Below are 17,760 nucleotides of genomic sequence, written 5' to 3'. Positions count from 1 at the left end.
GGGGGGCCCCGGGGGGGGGGGGGGGGGGCCCCCTCTTTATAACCCTCACTACCATACAAGGTGAGGGACGGATCAATCGATCAAAAAGAATACTATCTCGAGACTCAGGTTCGGATACATACCGATAGATCCAAACTATCGGCGTTCGCTATCTAGATCACCTTTCCCGTTTCTTCATTCATTAGCTCTGTGCTTCTAGCAGAGCCGTTTGTGATTAAGTTCATCAACTGACTTAGCCTTCGGAGGTGGACTCCCGACCCTAGCGGTCGGGCCACATCTGACGCTTTCGTTTTGCAGGACATCACTTGGAGATCCAAGGGCTGAGCAGATTTTGGACGCATCAGGGACCTACGTGCTTGAGCCAAAATATCCAAATAAACTTAGCGCCTGGCATTATCTAAGATCTCCTCGGACGACAAGATCTCTATCGAATCTTGCACGCCGTAAGACGATGGCGGCTGAAGAGACCCTTGTATCGCACAGTTGCCCAAAAGTCACGAAAAAGAGTAAGGATCCATGATATAATCCCTCCTTACACCAAAAACGGGGTAAGCTCTATAAACTTCAGCCTTCGTTATCCTCAACTTTCTAACCCTTCAAGAGGATGATCTTCATCATTTCTTGGGGTTTTATCTCCTCAATGGAGTTTGCTATTTGTTAGCTTGGACTAACTCGATCGTCGGAGATGGCTTCCCGTCCTCAGAAGCGGCCCACTTTCACATTGCTTTGGTCTCAGGAATAAGGGCTGGATCTGGAGCGAACCAAGGAGCCAAGATTACATTTCTTGCACTTACACCAAATTGGTTTTTTTTTTCTTCTAAAAAACAATTAGTTTTTCTTTCAAATTGAGTCTGTTCATATATTTGATTTAAACCCATTAATTGAACCACCAAAATGCGATCATTTAAGTGGGTTTTTTTAAGATTTTTTTATATAATTTGATAAAGATGCTTCACTAGTGTCAAAGAAAATGATGTCATCTTCAATTCTCAAATTGCGTTTATAAGAGAAAAAGATAAAGAAGATCAAAAGGCAAATAGATAAATCCACTGGACCACAAAATCACGTCAAAACCTACTTATGTTGACAAATGAAACATCCCATGGAGACCTGAACATCACATCAATGAAGACTTTACTGGTTTCATTTGAGCAGAATTACTTTATTGGAAAGCTTTTGACATCTTTCCAGTTTTTGACACAGTAGACAATGCCAAATGCCTTGATTCAAGAACAGTGTCATTGTATAACCATTCTTTTGGGCTTGATTTGATAAGAAAGAATAAATTCCTCTATTTGGAGAACCTTTGGTTGGTATATTTTGCATTATATGTAAATTCTCGTTTCATTTTCTTGAATTCAGTGAAGAATTCTCACCCAAAAAGAAGAAAAGAAAAATTCTTCAAAGAATAATGATGATCAGCAACGATTAAGTTGAATTCTTCTAGTTTTATGCATCTGCATCTGTGCTAGGCGTGTTCTTTTCTTTTTACTATGATATGATTCTATCCTTTCTATCTTTCTCATCTTTAATTGTTCTAATTTTGATTTTTCTAGATAGCATTTTCTGTCCTACCCTTATCTTTTAGATCTATGTAGTCAACTCCATTAAGTTAAGATAAGATTAAATTTGTTGTTGTTGTATCAATGATCTACATAAATACTCGAGCAGTTCATATCTTTAATCATGTTGGGCTAATACAAAATAAAGAGGATTACTCAATTACTCGTGTTAAAGATGTTCACAGGAAAATTTTGGAAGGAATAGTTGTGAAAACAGGAAAATTTTGGAAAGACTACTAGTCATTTCACAAGTTGTTGTGTGTAGACGCAAGTGTTCTGCACCACACAAGCCTGAATAACCATTTCTATCTGGCCCTTTTTTTTTCCTTTTTTTCTTCTGTGTTTAGTATAAATTAATAAAATTAATCCCATAGATCAAGCCTCTTGGTAAAAATCCAACACCTCCAAATAGGAAATTAAAGTTCGAATCAAATCTCACTCTAATTAGGGATAAAACACTACATTATATTTAAATTATATATAATAACTACCCTGGTGAAGATGTAGTTAAAATTAAGGATGTAAATGAATAACCAAAATCTGCTTCCGAATCCGTCCAGAAGATGCAAATATGATATTACCCTTTCTTACCCATTATTATCCTTTTGACAAAATTATCCGATTAAGTTACTTATTTGGATTTTTTTCCCTTACTTTTACCAATTTTTACCTATGAATCTATGATATGTGACTATTTTGTTAAAGTTTCTATTAAAATAGCTACTAAAGTTGCTTAAATACTTAAATTTCAAACCTAACCCTCACAAATAAAAGGATAAATATGTAAATAAGTAGTCGAAAACTTATATTCAATCTGTATTTATGTTTATTTAAAATAATTTACTTAAAAAAATAATTAGCCGATTATCATCCGAATGAATCTTTCCAAATGCCGATAAAATATTATCCGAATTCATCCAAATTTAATAATATGCAGATATGGTATTACCACTATTCAATCCAAATCCGGTTTGTTTACATCCCTAGTCAAAATACACAGAACCGGTCCAGCTGAACTTCAACTCCAGCCCCACCCATAACCCAAAGAAAAACAAAAAAAATTATATTTCAACCAGTCCTCTATATTCTAAACGGTCTATAAATCCTTCAAAGGAATGGGTTTCTAACTTTTAATTTTTGGTTACCATTTAAACTGAAATGATTAATTTTCTTATCCTACAGTTATACCCAAAAAACAACAGAATCCGGATGAAACGGTAAATAACCATTGGTGGTTAAGAAACTATTCTCTCAAAACAGATACAACAAAATCATGCAAAACAATAAATAGATTTAAAAAAAAAAAACAGAAAAAAATAAATTATAGTTGGTCATATCCAGCATGGTTTGATAGGAGAGAGTATAAGAACAATCTCCTCTCATTAGGAGTAGTGGTGACCTACAAAACTGATCAGAAGTTCTCCATAGCAAGCTCAGGTCCTTTGTTCAATGATTTGATTTCCTACTGCTCTTTTCCTCAATGCCTGATTGAGAAAATCTGTGCCTAAGAATTTCAAGAACCTCTTCCATCGTCGCACCTTTAGCTGCAAGTAAGACCATGCCATGATAAACCAAATCTGCCATCTCTGAAGCTGCGCGGGACTTATCCTCATCCTCCTCTAATGTTCTGCATAACTCATCGGCCTCTTCCCTGCGTAAGGTTTCACATCAGATTTCAAATAACATGTACATAAACTAAATGAGTGTTCTGCTTCAGAATGTCTTTTGTGGAACTACTCTGTTAGAAATGTCTTCTACATGAGTGGGTCTTAATCCTTATTCAGCCAACCTTACCTGGAGTGGTTGTTAAAGCAACGAAGGAAGCACTAGAACAACTCTACCAATAATATTTGTTGAGTAAATCTTAACATTTCTTTCTTCAAAGGGCAAAACTGATCTGACTGGAATGAAATGCATCCAATGGGGAACGTTGGATCAAGGCCATAGTGCAGTAGATAAGAAAGAATCAACGACCATTGGAATATTCAGATATTTTCACCTACACAGAATGTTAGCCAAATTCCTTCTAGGTGCTTGCTATAGTTTAAACCTGATTTATGTCACACACAGAGTTGTAATGCATATAATTCTTCCCAGAATCAACTGGATCATCTTTCTCAGAAGATTCTGGAGCAGTTGTACTCTTTCCACATCTGAAACAAAATGATGGGTGAATTTGCACGGAAAACAAATTTAGGAGCAACTTGGCTTAAACTCAACTTGATTGAGCCTGCACTATCCTTGATATGAAATCTCTTTTGAGGACTTCAGCAAAGTGACCCAGCCCAACCAACCCAGCAAACAAAGAAAAAATGTCATATTAGACATAGTAGGTGCATGTTTCTAGGATATGGTGGTCTGCTACCAGGTTCTCTCTAGCAGGATATCAATATGTTTGTCATTCCCCTTCTAGGATACTGTGAGTTAGTTACTATACCAAACTAATAAACCCACCCCTGGTTGGTATGATTAACTAAAATAACTGACTTCGAACTTGAGTTTAGAATCAAATGCTCCAAAACCTACACAAATGCATTGATAAAATGTAAAAAGTAACTTGGAAATAGAAACCATCTGCAGCAGCAACTGAGAATGTACCGAATTTTAGAGGAAAGCAACCCGTGGTCACACAACAGCCGTTTGGTCCATGACGGCTTCCCATTTTCAGCTGCCTCTATTTCTGCTTTGCGTGTGGAAATTATAGACTCCAATGATGATAAAGTCGTCAACAGAAGCCTATCTTTCAAATCCTGCCAAGAGTGTGCTATTAAGAAACCTGATTAACTCAATTCGATCCCACTAGCACTAATCTATTGACACCAACATGATAAACAGCAAAACAAAAATTACACAAAAGGATATTAATACTTCAAACAACCCAAAAACTGAACACTGTCTTCTAGAAAGAAATCACAGTATAAGAGGAGATTATATACCTGTGAACCCTTCAAAAAATCAAACACTGATGTATAATAGCATGTCTCCGAACCTGTGTGGCAAGTTGGGCCATCAGGCTTCCCCAGATATATTATCTGATATACAATTCTGAGTTAGCTTTGGATCAGATTTTGAAAGATGAAGCTCTTGGAATCTACTAGCCTTAGGGAAACATACAGAATCACGATCACAATCAAGGAAGATGTCATGGATATTGATGAAGTTCATGGATGTCTCTCCCTTAGTCCACAAAGATGATCTGGAACGGCTATAGAATGTTGCCTTCCGTGATGATATGGTTGTAGCTAGTGCTTCCCTGTTTGCAAAGCCTTGCATCAAGACAGCTCCTGTGTCTACATTTTGAGCAATTGCCACTGCCAACCCTTTTTCATTCCACTTAACAGAATCTAACAATAGCTCAATCTAAATTATTCACAATAAAAAGTACACCCCATTATTCCAGGAAAGCAAATCAGTTAAAGCATAAACAGCTTGCATATGCACAAGTTCAGAACACTAAGCTAGTGAGGAAACTCACATGGCCAACGTGGTCAATGATCTACCTTGATACTGGAAAATAAGATATAATGGGTTTTTTGGGACGATCCAACAATTTCAACAGAGACAATAATAGTTAATGGAGATTCCTCTCTCTTTCTCCTTCTTCTTCTTCTATTTATTTATTTATTTATTATTATTATTATTTTTTAGGGGCACTGGGAGTTTGGGTGATGGTCCAAAGAGAAGGTGTCCAGGAAATAATCAACCAATGAACCCCATATAGAAGATCTAAAAGTAAAAGTAGTCATATTTATCAAGTAATATAAAAAGGGCATACCCGGTGCATGACTGCATGAGGCTCCTGAAACTCGGATTCTGGGGGTTAGATCATTATTGGGCTGTTCTACTTCTAACTAAGGCAATACTAGTAAATAAAGCAACAAGGAAAACCAAAAAGCAAGAATAGGGCAAGGAGCGAGAAGCCTATCAAGCCTATGAAATTAATATATTTTTCTGGAACTGGCAGGTTTATTTATTTATTCATTTATTTCTTTGGCTGGGGGAAGGTGGGGCTTGGGGGTCAGAAAAAAAGTGTAAAGAAAATCATCAATCAATGAACCTATGCAGAAGATTAAGAAAAAAGATAGCCAAACTTATCATTTGCAGATAATATAATCGCCCAAAAAATGGGACAATTCTTACTCTAAGGAGACCAAAAATACAGTTCAATGGGTATAAACATTGAACCAATAAGTTACATTCTAGGCGAATATTTATATGGAGACCATGAAAAGGGAAATATTGAAAATAATACAAACTTATCATTTATAAATAATATGATGCTCAAAATATGGGACAATTCTTACTGTTAAAGGGACCAAAAAAAAAATTCAATGGATAGTAACATTGAACGACTAAGTTATATTCTAGGTGAATATTTACATGGAGACCATGAAAAGGGAAATATTGAAAATAATATGCACCTTATCAACCATTGTAACCCTGAATGAAGGAAATTTTGGAAGGGACCAACAGCAATATGATTCCTTCTTGATCAAGAGTTCTATGATCACTCGTTTAAAGATGGCCTCAGATGCAACTATATTTTCAATATTCAGCAAAATAAGAACCCTTCTGATAGAATCAAAGCCAGAACAAACTTCATACTTCAGAGGTAAAAACAATGCCATACTTCTAAAGGAAGAATGTCCAGAATACAAAAGCAAGGGACATTGATTTAATATTCTGAGGATCCACAACCCCCCCCCCCCCCGCGGAAGAAAGAGAGTTGGATAACTACTTAAAAAGAAATGGAAAAATCCTCAAGTAAGCCATGTGAGATTAGATTTTCTGGGTAGAAATACCTTTGATTCAGAAAATAAATCCCTTTCTGACTTTGTAGAAGAAGCATAGACTAAACAATTCCTCTTCCTGATATTATCTCTGAAGTTGACACGCGGGAATGATATAACATGATCTCTTGCTGTATATCTCAGGTATGAGGGGCAGTAAGAGATTGCCATCAAGTACACAATAGATAACTCAGCTGCAATCTCCGTCAGTCTTCGTTAATCTTCAGAACACAGTTTCAAAAGGTAATCAAGCATTCAAGTGGATGAAGGGGGTTTCGTACCTGGTTTCAGACATACAATTAACCATCTTGCTTAAAAAAATCCATGATTAATAAAATTGATAAACAAAAATCAAATCAATTATAGACCCTCCAAAAAATACACTACACAAATTTTGGCTAAACCAAAGAACCAGAAGTTCGAAGTAGGAAGTAGCTGGTACACAAGTATCTCTTTTTCCTACATAAATTTCTCTCTTGCAGATGAAGCAAGCTGCATGGAGGCTGAAAATTCATCCAGATAACCGTAAAATAAGAACGACTGTTGATGCACAAGCAGGACCTCTTTGAGTGGGCAAAAGAGAGAGAAGGAGATCTACTGTGAAGTCACTGAAGATTGAGACATGCCACTTTGATGTATTTCACAGACAAATAATCGAACAATAAAGGGCAAACAAGAATCACAAAAACTCATCTGTGAGAGTGTGTGTGTGTGTGTGTGAGAGAGAGAGAGAGAGAGAGAGAGAGAGAGAGAGAGAGAGAATTGTAATCTGCAACCTCCTAAGTGGTCCTGATTCCCTTCACCATCAACTTTGATTGGCTGCTGTATCATACGATAAGATAAGACATGATACTAGCCGATATGTACCCATATTGGATACAGTCGATATGACACAAATCGATACATCTCTTTTTCTTTTTAAAGGGCAAGTATTGGATTGCACCAAAATGTGTTGGCTAGTACGATACAATACTCCATACGAGACAATGCATCTCTTAAAATCAACAAATTGATATGATACTCCATACCAATAATTTAAATCTTAGTTAGGAGTAGAGTGCTGACAGAGAGGAAGAGGATAGCCAGGAGAAAAGAGAGACGGGTTTCCATTTCCCCTTGAGGGTATCCCACAAGCAGTGGGTCCCGAATCCTGCACGGGTAGTTATTTCTCATAGGGATTGTCAAATTACATCTTGGAATGCTAATAAGTTGACCCTTTCATGTTAGTAAGGTCAAAAATAGCAATCATATAGGTAGGGATACATACGGCAATTAAACGGTAAGACAGTGTTAAGCTCCTAACTTTAGCTATGGATGATGATCAAGGTCATGTAGCTTCTTCTTCCTCCTCATCTGAGTATTGGAAACATATTTGACAGATCCCTACCCTCCCAAAGACTAAACATTTTTTGTGGCAATCCTCATATGAGGCTATTGCAATTGGGAGCTCCCTCTTTTCAAGGAATGTTTCACTTAACCCCCTTTATCTAATTTGTGGCCATGGCCTAAAAAATGTATTTCATGCTTTGTTTTCCTGTTCTCATGCAAAGGAGTACTGGAGACTATCCTCTCTCCGTATTAGTACATCTGATTTCCTAGGAACAAATTTATATGATCGGATGGAATTTATCAAAATAAAGTTTAAGGGTTGTGACAATTTAATCTTGGTGAATCAAATGTGGAGTGCCTTAGCTTGATGCAATGGAACACTAGGAATGCAGTTCTATGTAGAGGGGTTTGACGCTTCTATAATACATACAATGACTACCTTCTTTTATCTATGTGCAAATATACAACTTCACACTATAGAGTCTCAAAGGGCTCGTGGGGAACCTTATCCAAGGCCAAGTCATCTCATTATTGAGGAACTTGCTCTCTTTCAAATCTTTGTAGATGGATCATGGGATAATACCTCACCCAAAGGAGGAGGAGGTTGCATTATTTGGGATTACAATGGCAATTTTGTGGCAGCTCAAAGCAAATGGGGACATAGTTCTTCAGCAACTATAGTTGAACTTGAAGCCATTAGAGATGGCATTTTCTTGTCTCTTATTTAGGAGCTGTTGATTTGCAAATCCATTCAGATTGCTTACTTGTGATTTTTGCTCTCCAAAGTCTCCAATCCTCTTTAGATTGGATGGGTTTCAATTTAGTTAGGGACATTTTGAGACTTTGTTCTTTGTTTAGTAGGGTTTCGTTTAGTTATATTCCTAGGTTTGGCAATGGTTTTGCTAATTTTCTTACTAGGGGTGCTTGAAGATTCTCCTTAAACAGAACTTGGTGGGGTATACCACCTTTATTTATCGTGGATTCTTCTCGTTTGTATAGGTCTTTTGACCTAAATTCTTTCATTGGATGAATTTATGCTTCTGTTTTGGCCAAAAAAAAATTCCACAATTGTGGAGGAATAGCAATCAGCTATCCCCAGGCAGCATGGAATTAATGCTGGCCATAAATGAGATGTGGGGCCTATCAATGCAATAAGTTGGGAACTTGGGATTCATCCTTCACCCCAAGTGGGTTGCATATTTGGACTCCTTGACCTAAGGGTGTCAATTAGGTAACAAACCTATATACTGGAACTGATATTAAAGTTGTCCATATAAAATCGTACCGTTCCGAACCATTTAAAAAATAATATGGTACAGTTTTTTGAAAACAGTTTCTATTGTGACACAATACAATATTGGTTTTGGGTGCACTACTAATGGGTATATACCTTTTTAGTACCATTTAGATACTGAACACTGTATCATATTGCCTAATATAATATGTATACCATTTTTGTGCTAAAACCATACCATACCATAACATTATGGTAATGGTTGGTAAATGTAGATACAAAAATGGTATAGTATGATTTCAGTTTTGGGTTTTAATTTTCTGTACCTTATCGATACCGTACCATTTGGCATCCTTACCTTACCCTGTGATCCTTCATTAAATAAGTCCATAGGAGTTTTACATGAATTGGTGTATTTAACTCATATTTTTGCCGTATGAACGTATTAATGAAGAACATCTAATAGCCGTGTTTTATATGATTAAGAACACGATCTCTACATCCTCTTTCTGATTGAATTACACGTGGATCACACTTCCACCGCCCCCCCCCTTCCTTCTACGAAAAAGTATGGGCTTTTTTAGGGGGGGAAAAAGAGAAAACCAAAAGCTGAAAAAAATGATTGACGTATTTTTCTGCCCTTCTTCTCAGAGGAAGCTTCAATCCACTGCTGTCACTGAGAAAGGGATTCCTCATTGAATCCATCAAAATCAGTTTTTTGCAGCAGTTCATCTCTTCTACATCTTCTTCGTCTTGGCAACCCCTGGTAGTGGGATTGCGAGAAGCTGAGCCGCCAAGGGTGAAATAAATTGGTTTCTCTCCTTAGGATTCTTCTATGTTCAAATAATTCTTCTTGTGTTTGTTCTTTGTCAGAAATTTATTTTTCTCCTTATAAGGATATACATTTTTTTTTTAATCAATTGAATCCTCCCTAAAATCAATTGATCTCGTATTTGGCTACCATTGAAACAGAGAACAAGCAAAAGCTTCCCACTTGTTTCAGGCTATGAGCTCTGTTTCTGAATGAAACTTCCTTTTTAGTGCATATCCGTATAGACTCTGATACAAGTTATAATTGGATATCTGTGGAACTTCATTGCTCGCTTTAGTTTGTAATGTGTGGGTTGGAGTTTCAAATCATGGGAAACTATATGATGAATGATGGGGGGGGGGGGGGGGGGGGGGGGGGGGGGGGGGGGGGGGGGGGGGGGGCCCCCCCGGGGAAGAAAAAGAAAAAAAACAAAACCCCCCCCCCCCCCCTAGGGGGAAGAGAGAGAGGGGGGGGCACAACCCCCGGGCCCCCCCCCCCCCCCTCCCCAAAGAAAAAAAAACAACACCACAGCCCAGATCATAAAAAGCAGACACAGTACATGAAATGATGAGAAAACAAACATATAAACCCATGCATCAGAGAGATTCCCAAGACATAAGTCAACATTCTCCAAAGGAAGCAAATGAGAAATACGCGATACTCTGATTCAGAGTTTTGTGTTTGACTCCTTAGCTTTGAAAGCATGAAATTCACCCAAACAAACTGATACTGGAAAAGGAACTCAAGAAGCATCTGGACTCTTCCCAGCCCACACGGTTCCCCTCTCTCTCTAATCGAACCAGAAAATTAGTACACAAGGAATGTGAAGACAGTGATCGAAGTAATTAAAAAAATATATATTATAGCATTAAAAATTGAATACAAACAAGAGTAATTTTGAAGGGAATGTGACATCCACACCAGAGCATACCTGGTTTTCTTCTGCTCAGTGATTTGTATTTAGGGGCTGGTATAGTGACACCCAGGCGATCACCGTAGAATCTGTCTGCAATCCTGGATTTCTTGAGCTGTGTGGTTTGTTAATTCTGCTTGGAGCTTCAGTTTCCAATCCCTAGCCGGAGAAGTGGGAGAAGGCTATGGTTCCAACTCCAACTCCAATGCTTGGAAACAAGGCTAAAGATATGAAATTTAACAGAGTAAATGCATCAGATAAATTTCATTTTCACCTAATCCATCTCGGCTCTAAATCGAACTCAGTCGCAGACGAGCATCTAGAAAAAGGGGTGGGGGAAAATCAACAGAAACGAAAAAGAAGAGAAGATACCTTCGAACTTTTGCTGTTTTACAGGTATGCAATGAGTGGTTCAAGTAAAACGAAGAGAAGAGAACAGTAGGAGACAAAGAAGGCTCTCAGTCGCTCATTTTTGCAGAGTTCGGACGCAAGAGAGAGAAGTCGAAGCCAAAATCAAGGCTGAAGCTGAACGTTAGGGTTCTACGGTTCTACCGTTATAAGTTTAAAGAGTAATTGGAGGAAAAAAAATTAAAATTAAAAACTACATTACATAAATAACCTAAATACGGTACGAAATTCGCTTCAAAATTCGGTTTTGGTACCGGTACATATGGACAATAGTATACTTGAACCGAAATCGCACCATACAGTATCGAATTCCAAAATACGATTTCGGTACTAGCCATACTGAATTTTGAAATGGTTTAAACAATGCGACTTCAATATTGATAAACGGTTTTGGTATACAATTGACACTCTTAACGTCCAACACATGCCAACATTTCATGACCCTAGAAGGCGTTTTGACAATTTCATAAAATTTGTATAAAAAAAAAAAAAAAGCAAATTGCACTGACACCTCAAAATGGAGGCTTTAAAGTGAACCTCACTTTATGTTTAAAAAGCACAGAGACCAAAAAATTGAATTTTCATTAAATATATTTGTCCAATTTGTCACTGAAAACCTTTTAGGGCATGTTTGGTTACATGAATCCAGAGATTTGAAATCTCTGGATTCATGAATCTGAGAATTATACCCGTTTGGTTGTAAAAATCTCTAGATTCATGAAATCTGAGATTCACATTTTTACACTAAAACGTGAATCGAGATTTATGGGTAAGGGGTGAAATCCGAGTTTCAAAAAAACTATACATTTACACATTTACAAAAATCACGCCGATCAAATAGTTTTTGGGGATGAATCCCGATTTCATTCCACAACCAAACATCTAATTTTATAAATTATAACTCCATAGATTTGAAATCTATAGATTTAAAATCTCTAGATATTTGAAATCTCCAAACTCATGTAACCAAACAGGCCCTTAGACATTGTTTATTATAGGGATGTTTTTGAAAATAAAGAGTGATTTAGCTGTTTTTAGTGATGAATTTGACAAATATATCCAATAAAAATCCAATTTTTGGATCTCTATGCTTTTTAAACATGAAGTGGGCGTGTCGAGGCAATGGAAGGCTCTCAGGCGCTCCATTGGGGCCGCAATTTGCTTAAAAAAATGATAATTTGATTTAATCAAGGGCTACAAGTTGGTTTTGATGATAAAGTGTTGCATTCTTGCATCTACTGGCCAAATAAAAGGTCTCAGATGTCTCACAACTCCTCAATGATCGAGTGGATAGGAAAATTGGGAATGGGTGTTCAATCATTTTTTTTTTTTTTGACTCTCTTAGGTGAAGAGTATTTGAAAAAAAAAAAATTATTTGTTGTGCACAGAGTGCACTTTTTATACCAAATAGAAGGCTGAGATTAAAAACTCAATTTTAAAATCCTCAATAGTGTTGTATTTGCTTTGCTTTCTCAGCCAACCATTTGGTATATATGGCACAGCTGTGCACAGCAGTAGATGTTTTTCCGAAGGGGATTTCATTTGTGATTTCTCCCTTTAAATTTGATTATAAATAATCCCTCCACCTTAGTATTGGACTGTTGTTTTATGTAATGGTTGGGATTTGAATGTCCTTTGGATTTTTTTTTTTTTTTGGTAAATCACAATTTATTCAAAAGGAGAGCCATTACACAAGCCAAGCTCCAGGGACAACAAGTCCCGGATCCAGGGAGAGTTCACAGGCCATAAACACCTAGAACCAGAAGAAAAACCACCACGGGCCAAAGCATCTGCAACCAAGTTAAAGGAGCGCGAGATCCAAGAGAAGGAAACAAATAAGGGGGGCACACATAAAGCTAAAATTTGATCAACAATGGGGAGATAGAAAGGATGTCAGAACCTCCTTTTTGCAACTTAGAAATGGCTAACAAACAGTCCACTTCCACCACCACGAATTTAAATCCAGCTTGAATAGCAAAAAGAAGACCCTCTTTAATAGCTTCTAACTCACCTTCCAGTGCATAGCACATTCTTCCAAAAATTAGAGATTGCAAATAGAATGGAACCATTATGATCTCACCCGACAAAACCAATGCCTCCCATAGTCCTCCTTCGGATGTAATCTATACATTTTGCCCATGCCATTGGTAGAAACCATTAAGTCTTTCACAAGACACCTAGTGATTTTTACCATAAGCAAAGGGAGAATTCTCAACTAAGAAGGCTAAACAACATAATAAATCTTTACTTCTAAAACACGTCTTTCCCCTCTAAGTGAACCTAAAACAACTTTGGGGAAAAATCAACGGGAAGTGTTTCCCATCATCATCATTCTTTGACCCTAAAACTCACAAAATAAAAGAAAAGAAAAGAAAAGGAAAGGCAGTAAGCATCTGAATAGCGTTATTTCATCTCAAAGCTTCTCTAAGACCACGCAGAGAGGAAAACTAGGAATGGTTGTTCAACCTTTTCTAGGATTGACCCTTGGGTGAAGGGTATTTTTTCCTGCTCTCCCCTTAGATTTAATGATAAATAATCCTTCCACCCCAATAAATCATAATTTATTGTATGTAGTGGTTGTGGTTGGAGTGTCGTCCTTCGACCATTGCCTATCCACTATGCCAATACCATCCGTCAGTACGTCTTTCACAAGACACCTGGTGATTTAAATCTCTACTAAGAATGCTAAACAAAACATGTCTGTCACCTTCTAAATGTACCTCAAACAACTTGGTGAAAACCTTGAATGTGAAGTATTTCCCATCAATGCCATCATCTTCATTCTTTGACCTAAACCTCAAAAGAGAGAGAAAGAGAGATTTTTGCATTTGAATAGCATTATTTCAGTTTCTCAAGGACTCAAGGACTGAGTAGAGAAGAAAATTGGAAAGGGGTGTACAACTTTTTAAGGATTGGCTTTTGGGTGTAGGATATTTTATCCTGCTTTGTCCCTTAGATTTAATGATAAAATAATCCTTCCCCTTAATATAGGATATTTTTTTTATATATAATAGAAGGATTAGACTTCATTAAAATTAACTGAAGAAGTACACACTTAGGAACCAAAACCTTCAACCTTGCAACAACAGCTGCCCCATGTTTGCCTGAGCTCACTGGCTCCTCTATCGAAAGACAAGGTAAGATTAAACAACCCAATAGCCCCTAACCAAGGGCAATGGCACTCAACTAAACCTGATCGAACCTTAGAAGTTATATGGCGTCCCATTTCAACTGCCTCTAAATATGTTCATGCCACTTCCGAATAAGGGCCGAAGTCTGATCTTCATTTCTGATTTTGCAAGATAATCAATGATTGAATATGCTTCCTGAAAATAGTTGTTGATTCTTCAATCAATGCTTTCCAAGTCGCATTGCAACCGATACCAATGCTGCAAGACAAACTAGGGGATCCAGAATTCTTGCATTGCCAACACAACTAACAGGGATTCTATTTTAATCCATAATCTTTCCATACCTAAAGCCCGGGCTACACCTTTCGTCAAGCTTAAAAAACTTAGTCTCAAAGCACATCTTGACACCTATGTACCACCGGGCATAAGACAACACGAACGTTGTCAGATTCATTAAAGCAACCGGTATCCATATCAACCGATGCCCTACTCTCATCATCGTCATCGCTCAGGGCAAGAGTAAATGTAGTATTAGCTGTTAACAATCTAAAATGGAACTTCAGTCAAGGTAGAATTGGTGAAGAGAGACTTCTTGTTGTGTGCAAAGGATATTGTGGGGCTTTACCAAAAGTAAATTTCTTGGCTAGGAGACTGAAATTGCTTGTCTTCATTTGATCCCTCAAAGATTCAGCAAGTATTACATCAAAGCACCAATAAAGTTTCAGATTAATAAAACTAATGTTCCTTAAGAACTACATGAAATGAACTTTGGATAGATGATAAATACCAAGAATCATAAGCAAAATGCCATATAAAGTTCTTCCTTTTTTTTCTTCTTCCAATAAAGAATCTTCATTTTCTGGAAGAATGCATTTACATTAAATATTAGAGATCTCAAATGGAACACAATAGATCAAAACCCATATAAAAATTATGGAGATGATTAGAAGAAAAGGCTTTTGCAAATTAAAAATTCATAAAATGCTATTGAAGCACCCACATATTGGATAGCTTCTTGATGATCCACTGAATATCACTTTCGTCCACGTCTTTTGTAAACATTCTATTAAGCTTGAGAGTGAGATATAATAAAAAGGAAGAAGAAGAAGAACAACCAAGAAACTGCATTTGATTAAACCCAACTATGAACTCATGGTGGTCCTTTTTTCATCCTTGGCGCCACGTGAATGAATGATCCAAGAGATGAGTTTGGTGGCATTCCTCTGGATGATTTGTGAAGCCAAATATATAGATACCCTATCTAGGAAATGGGTAGCTAGGAAACACTGTGAAAAAAAAGATCTCCAATTAAATAACATTCTGAAAGATTCTGCTTGCACCACTGCCCCGCCCACACATCTGCTCAGAAATTGAAAAGAATAAAGAAAATAAAAATAAAAGTGATTGATATTCTATTACCGTTAAAAAAAAAAAAAAAAAACTATATTTTACCTTCTTATTTATACAAGGTTCTTTTTTAAAAATTACTATATTTTTCCATTAATTATCTCTTCTTCTTCTCTCTTTCCTTTAATTAACTTTTTCATGTATTGTTATTATTTTCTCAAAGATTCTAATAGAGAGGAAAAAAAGAAAAAAAGAAAAGAAAGAAAAAAGCATTAAAGGAAGCAATTCATTTTCTTCAAATTTTATGCCATCTTTTTTTTTTAAAATTTTTTTTATTCAAGAAAAAATCCCAAAATATCATATCACAACTATTAACAAAATTAGAAAATAAAGCATTGAAACAAATCTCAAGAGGGAAAAATAACTTGAAAAAAGAAAAGAAAAGAATATTCGATAGAAATCCCAAAACATCCTACTACAATTATTAACAAAATAAAAAACCAAACATGGAAATGAATTTTAAGAAGAAAAAATTATTTGAAATAATACTACAAAGAAAATCTAGAAGTCTTCTACCATTAATATAATCGTTGGAGGAACTATCTCCTGTTTTTTGGCAACCCTCTCCTCGATTTGATTTTACAAATTTAAGAAAAAAAAAATCATAAATTGATTTGTATGGAAGTAAAATAATAATAAAAAAGCAAAAAAAAATAAAAATAAAAATCACAATTATTAACAAAATTGGAAAAAAAAATCTCGGAATTTTTGCCGTCGTGGTTTTGATTTGATAAGTATTTAAATAAGAAGGAAAATATAAAGGATACCAAGAAAAAAATTAATAAAAAATTAAATGACAGAAAAAATAATATAAAAAATAAGATATTTGAACAAAAGTAAATGATATAATAGTCAAGTGAAAGATCTGCAGCAGAAGAGGAGTACACGCTTTTATATAATAGTATGATATAAAAGCAAGCACTCCAATTTCATTTGCAAATCTTTGACTTGACCTGAAGGGAAGACTTATTTCAGATTGTAACTTTTTCTTTTCTTTCTAATACACAGCTACCTTTTTCCAAAAAAAAAAAAATAAAAATCTTTCACTTGACTATTATATAATTTGTTTTTGTTTAAATGTCATATTTTTTGTATTAATTACTTTGTCATTTTATTTTTTACTCGTAAATTCTTGGTAATTCCTTTATATATTTTTTATTTAAATGCGTAAATGAAATCGAGAAAGAAATATTTCCTACAAAAGATAATAATATATATATCATACTACTATAATAAAAGCATGTACTCTATCTTTTTCGCAAATCTTTTTCTGTCCTTTTCTGTCCTTAGAATTTTTCTAAATACCAATAATGTTGTACTATCTGTTACTTCTTTAGTTATTTTTGCAAGGATAATTTGGACATTGTAGTCATGAATTATTATGAATTTATCATTAATTTTAATCCCGATTTATCTCTTGACCTCTTTCAATCTATCTCAAAGTCTGTCGTTCTATCCCTCTCCCTCTCAAACTCTCTCTGAATCTCTCTCTAAATCACCACTATCTATTACGACCCCTCTCAATCTCAGTCTCTCGCTCTCTATATCCTCTTCCTCTCGAACTCGCTTTGAATCCCTCTCGATCTCTCTAAATCTATGTATTTGTTCTCTCATTGCAGAAATATTCCTATATCCCTTTACTCGCTCTGAATCAATCTCTACTATATATTTATCTTTGTTAGAAACTTATAGAGTTCGAATGCATGAGATCTAGGGTTGCAAAGCAAATCTTCAGTATTTCCAGCAAATTTTAATTTTCTCAATCGTTTCTCCTCACGAGTTGTTCTAATGCTCAACTGTTACTTAGGGTTTCTTCTCACTCTTCGGCTTCTTTCGGCGATTATTGATATATTTCAGTGATCTCTTTTCAGGCAGTGTTTGATGAAGATGACAAGGGTTGTTATCGATCTCAGAAGATCAGAATGATCGATTTCTGAGGGATTCCCGTTGGTATTTAAAAGAGGTAGACGGAAACCAATCTCTTCTATTTATTTATCTTTGTTATTTCTCCTCTTTTTCTCGTATAATAAGCTCGGGTTTTTGTAAATCATACTATATCATACTACTATTATAAAAGCACGTACTCTCCTTTTTTCGCAAATCTTTTTCTGTCCTTTTTTATCCTTATCTTTTTTTAAAATTTCATTAGTTTTTTACTATTTTTTTTTCTTTAGT

General features: G+C 35.9%; 1 protein-coding gene across 2 annotated transcripts; it reads right to left on the bottom strand.

Annotated features, from left to right (window-relative positions):
- Positions 1–2,643: 2,643 nt before the first annotated feature.
- Positions 2,644–11,158, bottom strand: AT-IE (histidine biosynthesis bifunctional protein (HISIE)). 2 transcript variants are annotated; one of them, XM_089168537.1, is made up of 7 exons: positions 11,012–11,158; positions 10,658–10,860; positions 6,365–6,633; positions 4,677–4,922; positions 4,499–4,594; positions 4,161–4,312; positions 2,644–3,213 (listed from the first exon to the last, which is right to left on the bottom strand). In XM_089168537.1, the coding sequence occupies exons 3-7, from the start codon at positions 6,521–6,523 to the stop codon at positions 3,009–3,011; spliced, it is 858 nt and encodes a 285-aa protein (XP_089024663.1). In that variant the 5' UTR covers positions 6,524–6,633; positions 10,658–10,860; positions 11,012–11,158; the 3' UTR covers positions 2,644–3,008. The 2 variants fall into 2 exon arrangements, with proteins under 2 accessions (XP_089024663.1, XP_089024664.1); XM_089168538.1 differs by lacking the exons at positions 10,658–10,860; positions 11,012–11,158 and adding an exon at positions 6,816–9,463.
- Positions 11,159–17,760: the final 6,602 nt, after the last annotated feature.

The sequence above is a fragment of the Hakea prostrata genome, chromosome 9 (assembly GCF_041222555.1).
Source record: "Hakea prostrata isolate BN-2017 chromosome 9, UWA_Hpros_2, whole genome shotgun sequence".
NCBI classification, from domain to species: domain Eukaryota; kingdom Viridiplantae; phylum Streptophyta; class Magnoliopsida; order Proteales; family Proteaceae; genus Hakea; species Hakea prostrata.
The sequence above is the reverse complement of the archived record's forward strand: the minus strand, read 5'-3'. Positions and strand labels throughout refer to the sequence as shown.

Coding starts and splice junctions, on each gene's coding strand:
- AT-IE (XM_089168537.1), bottom strand. CDS start 6,523: ATGGCAATCTCTTACTGCCCCTCATACCTGAGATATACAGCAAGAGAT. Junction 4,595..4,676: donor TTGATTGTGATCGTGATTCT/GTATGTTTCCCT, acceptor ATTGTATATCAG/ATAATATATCTGGGGAAGCC. Junction 3,214..4,160: donor TTGCTTTCCTCTAAAATTCG/GTACATTCTCAG, acceptor AACCTTACGCAG/GGAAGAGGCCGATGAGTTAT.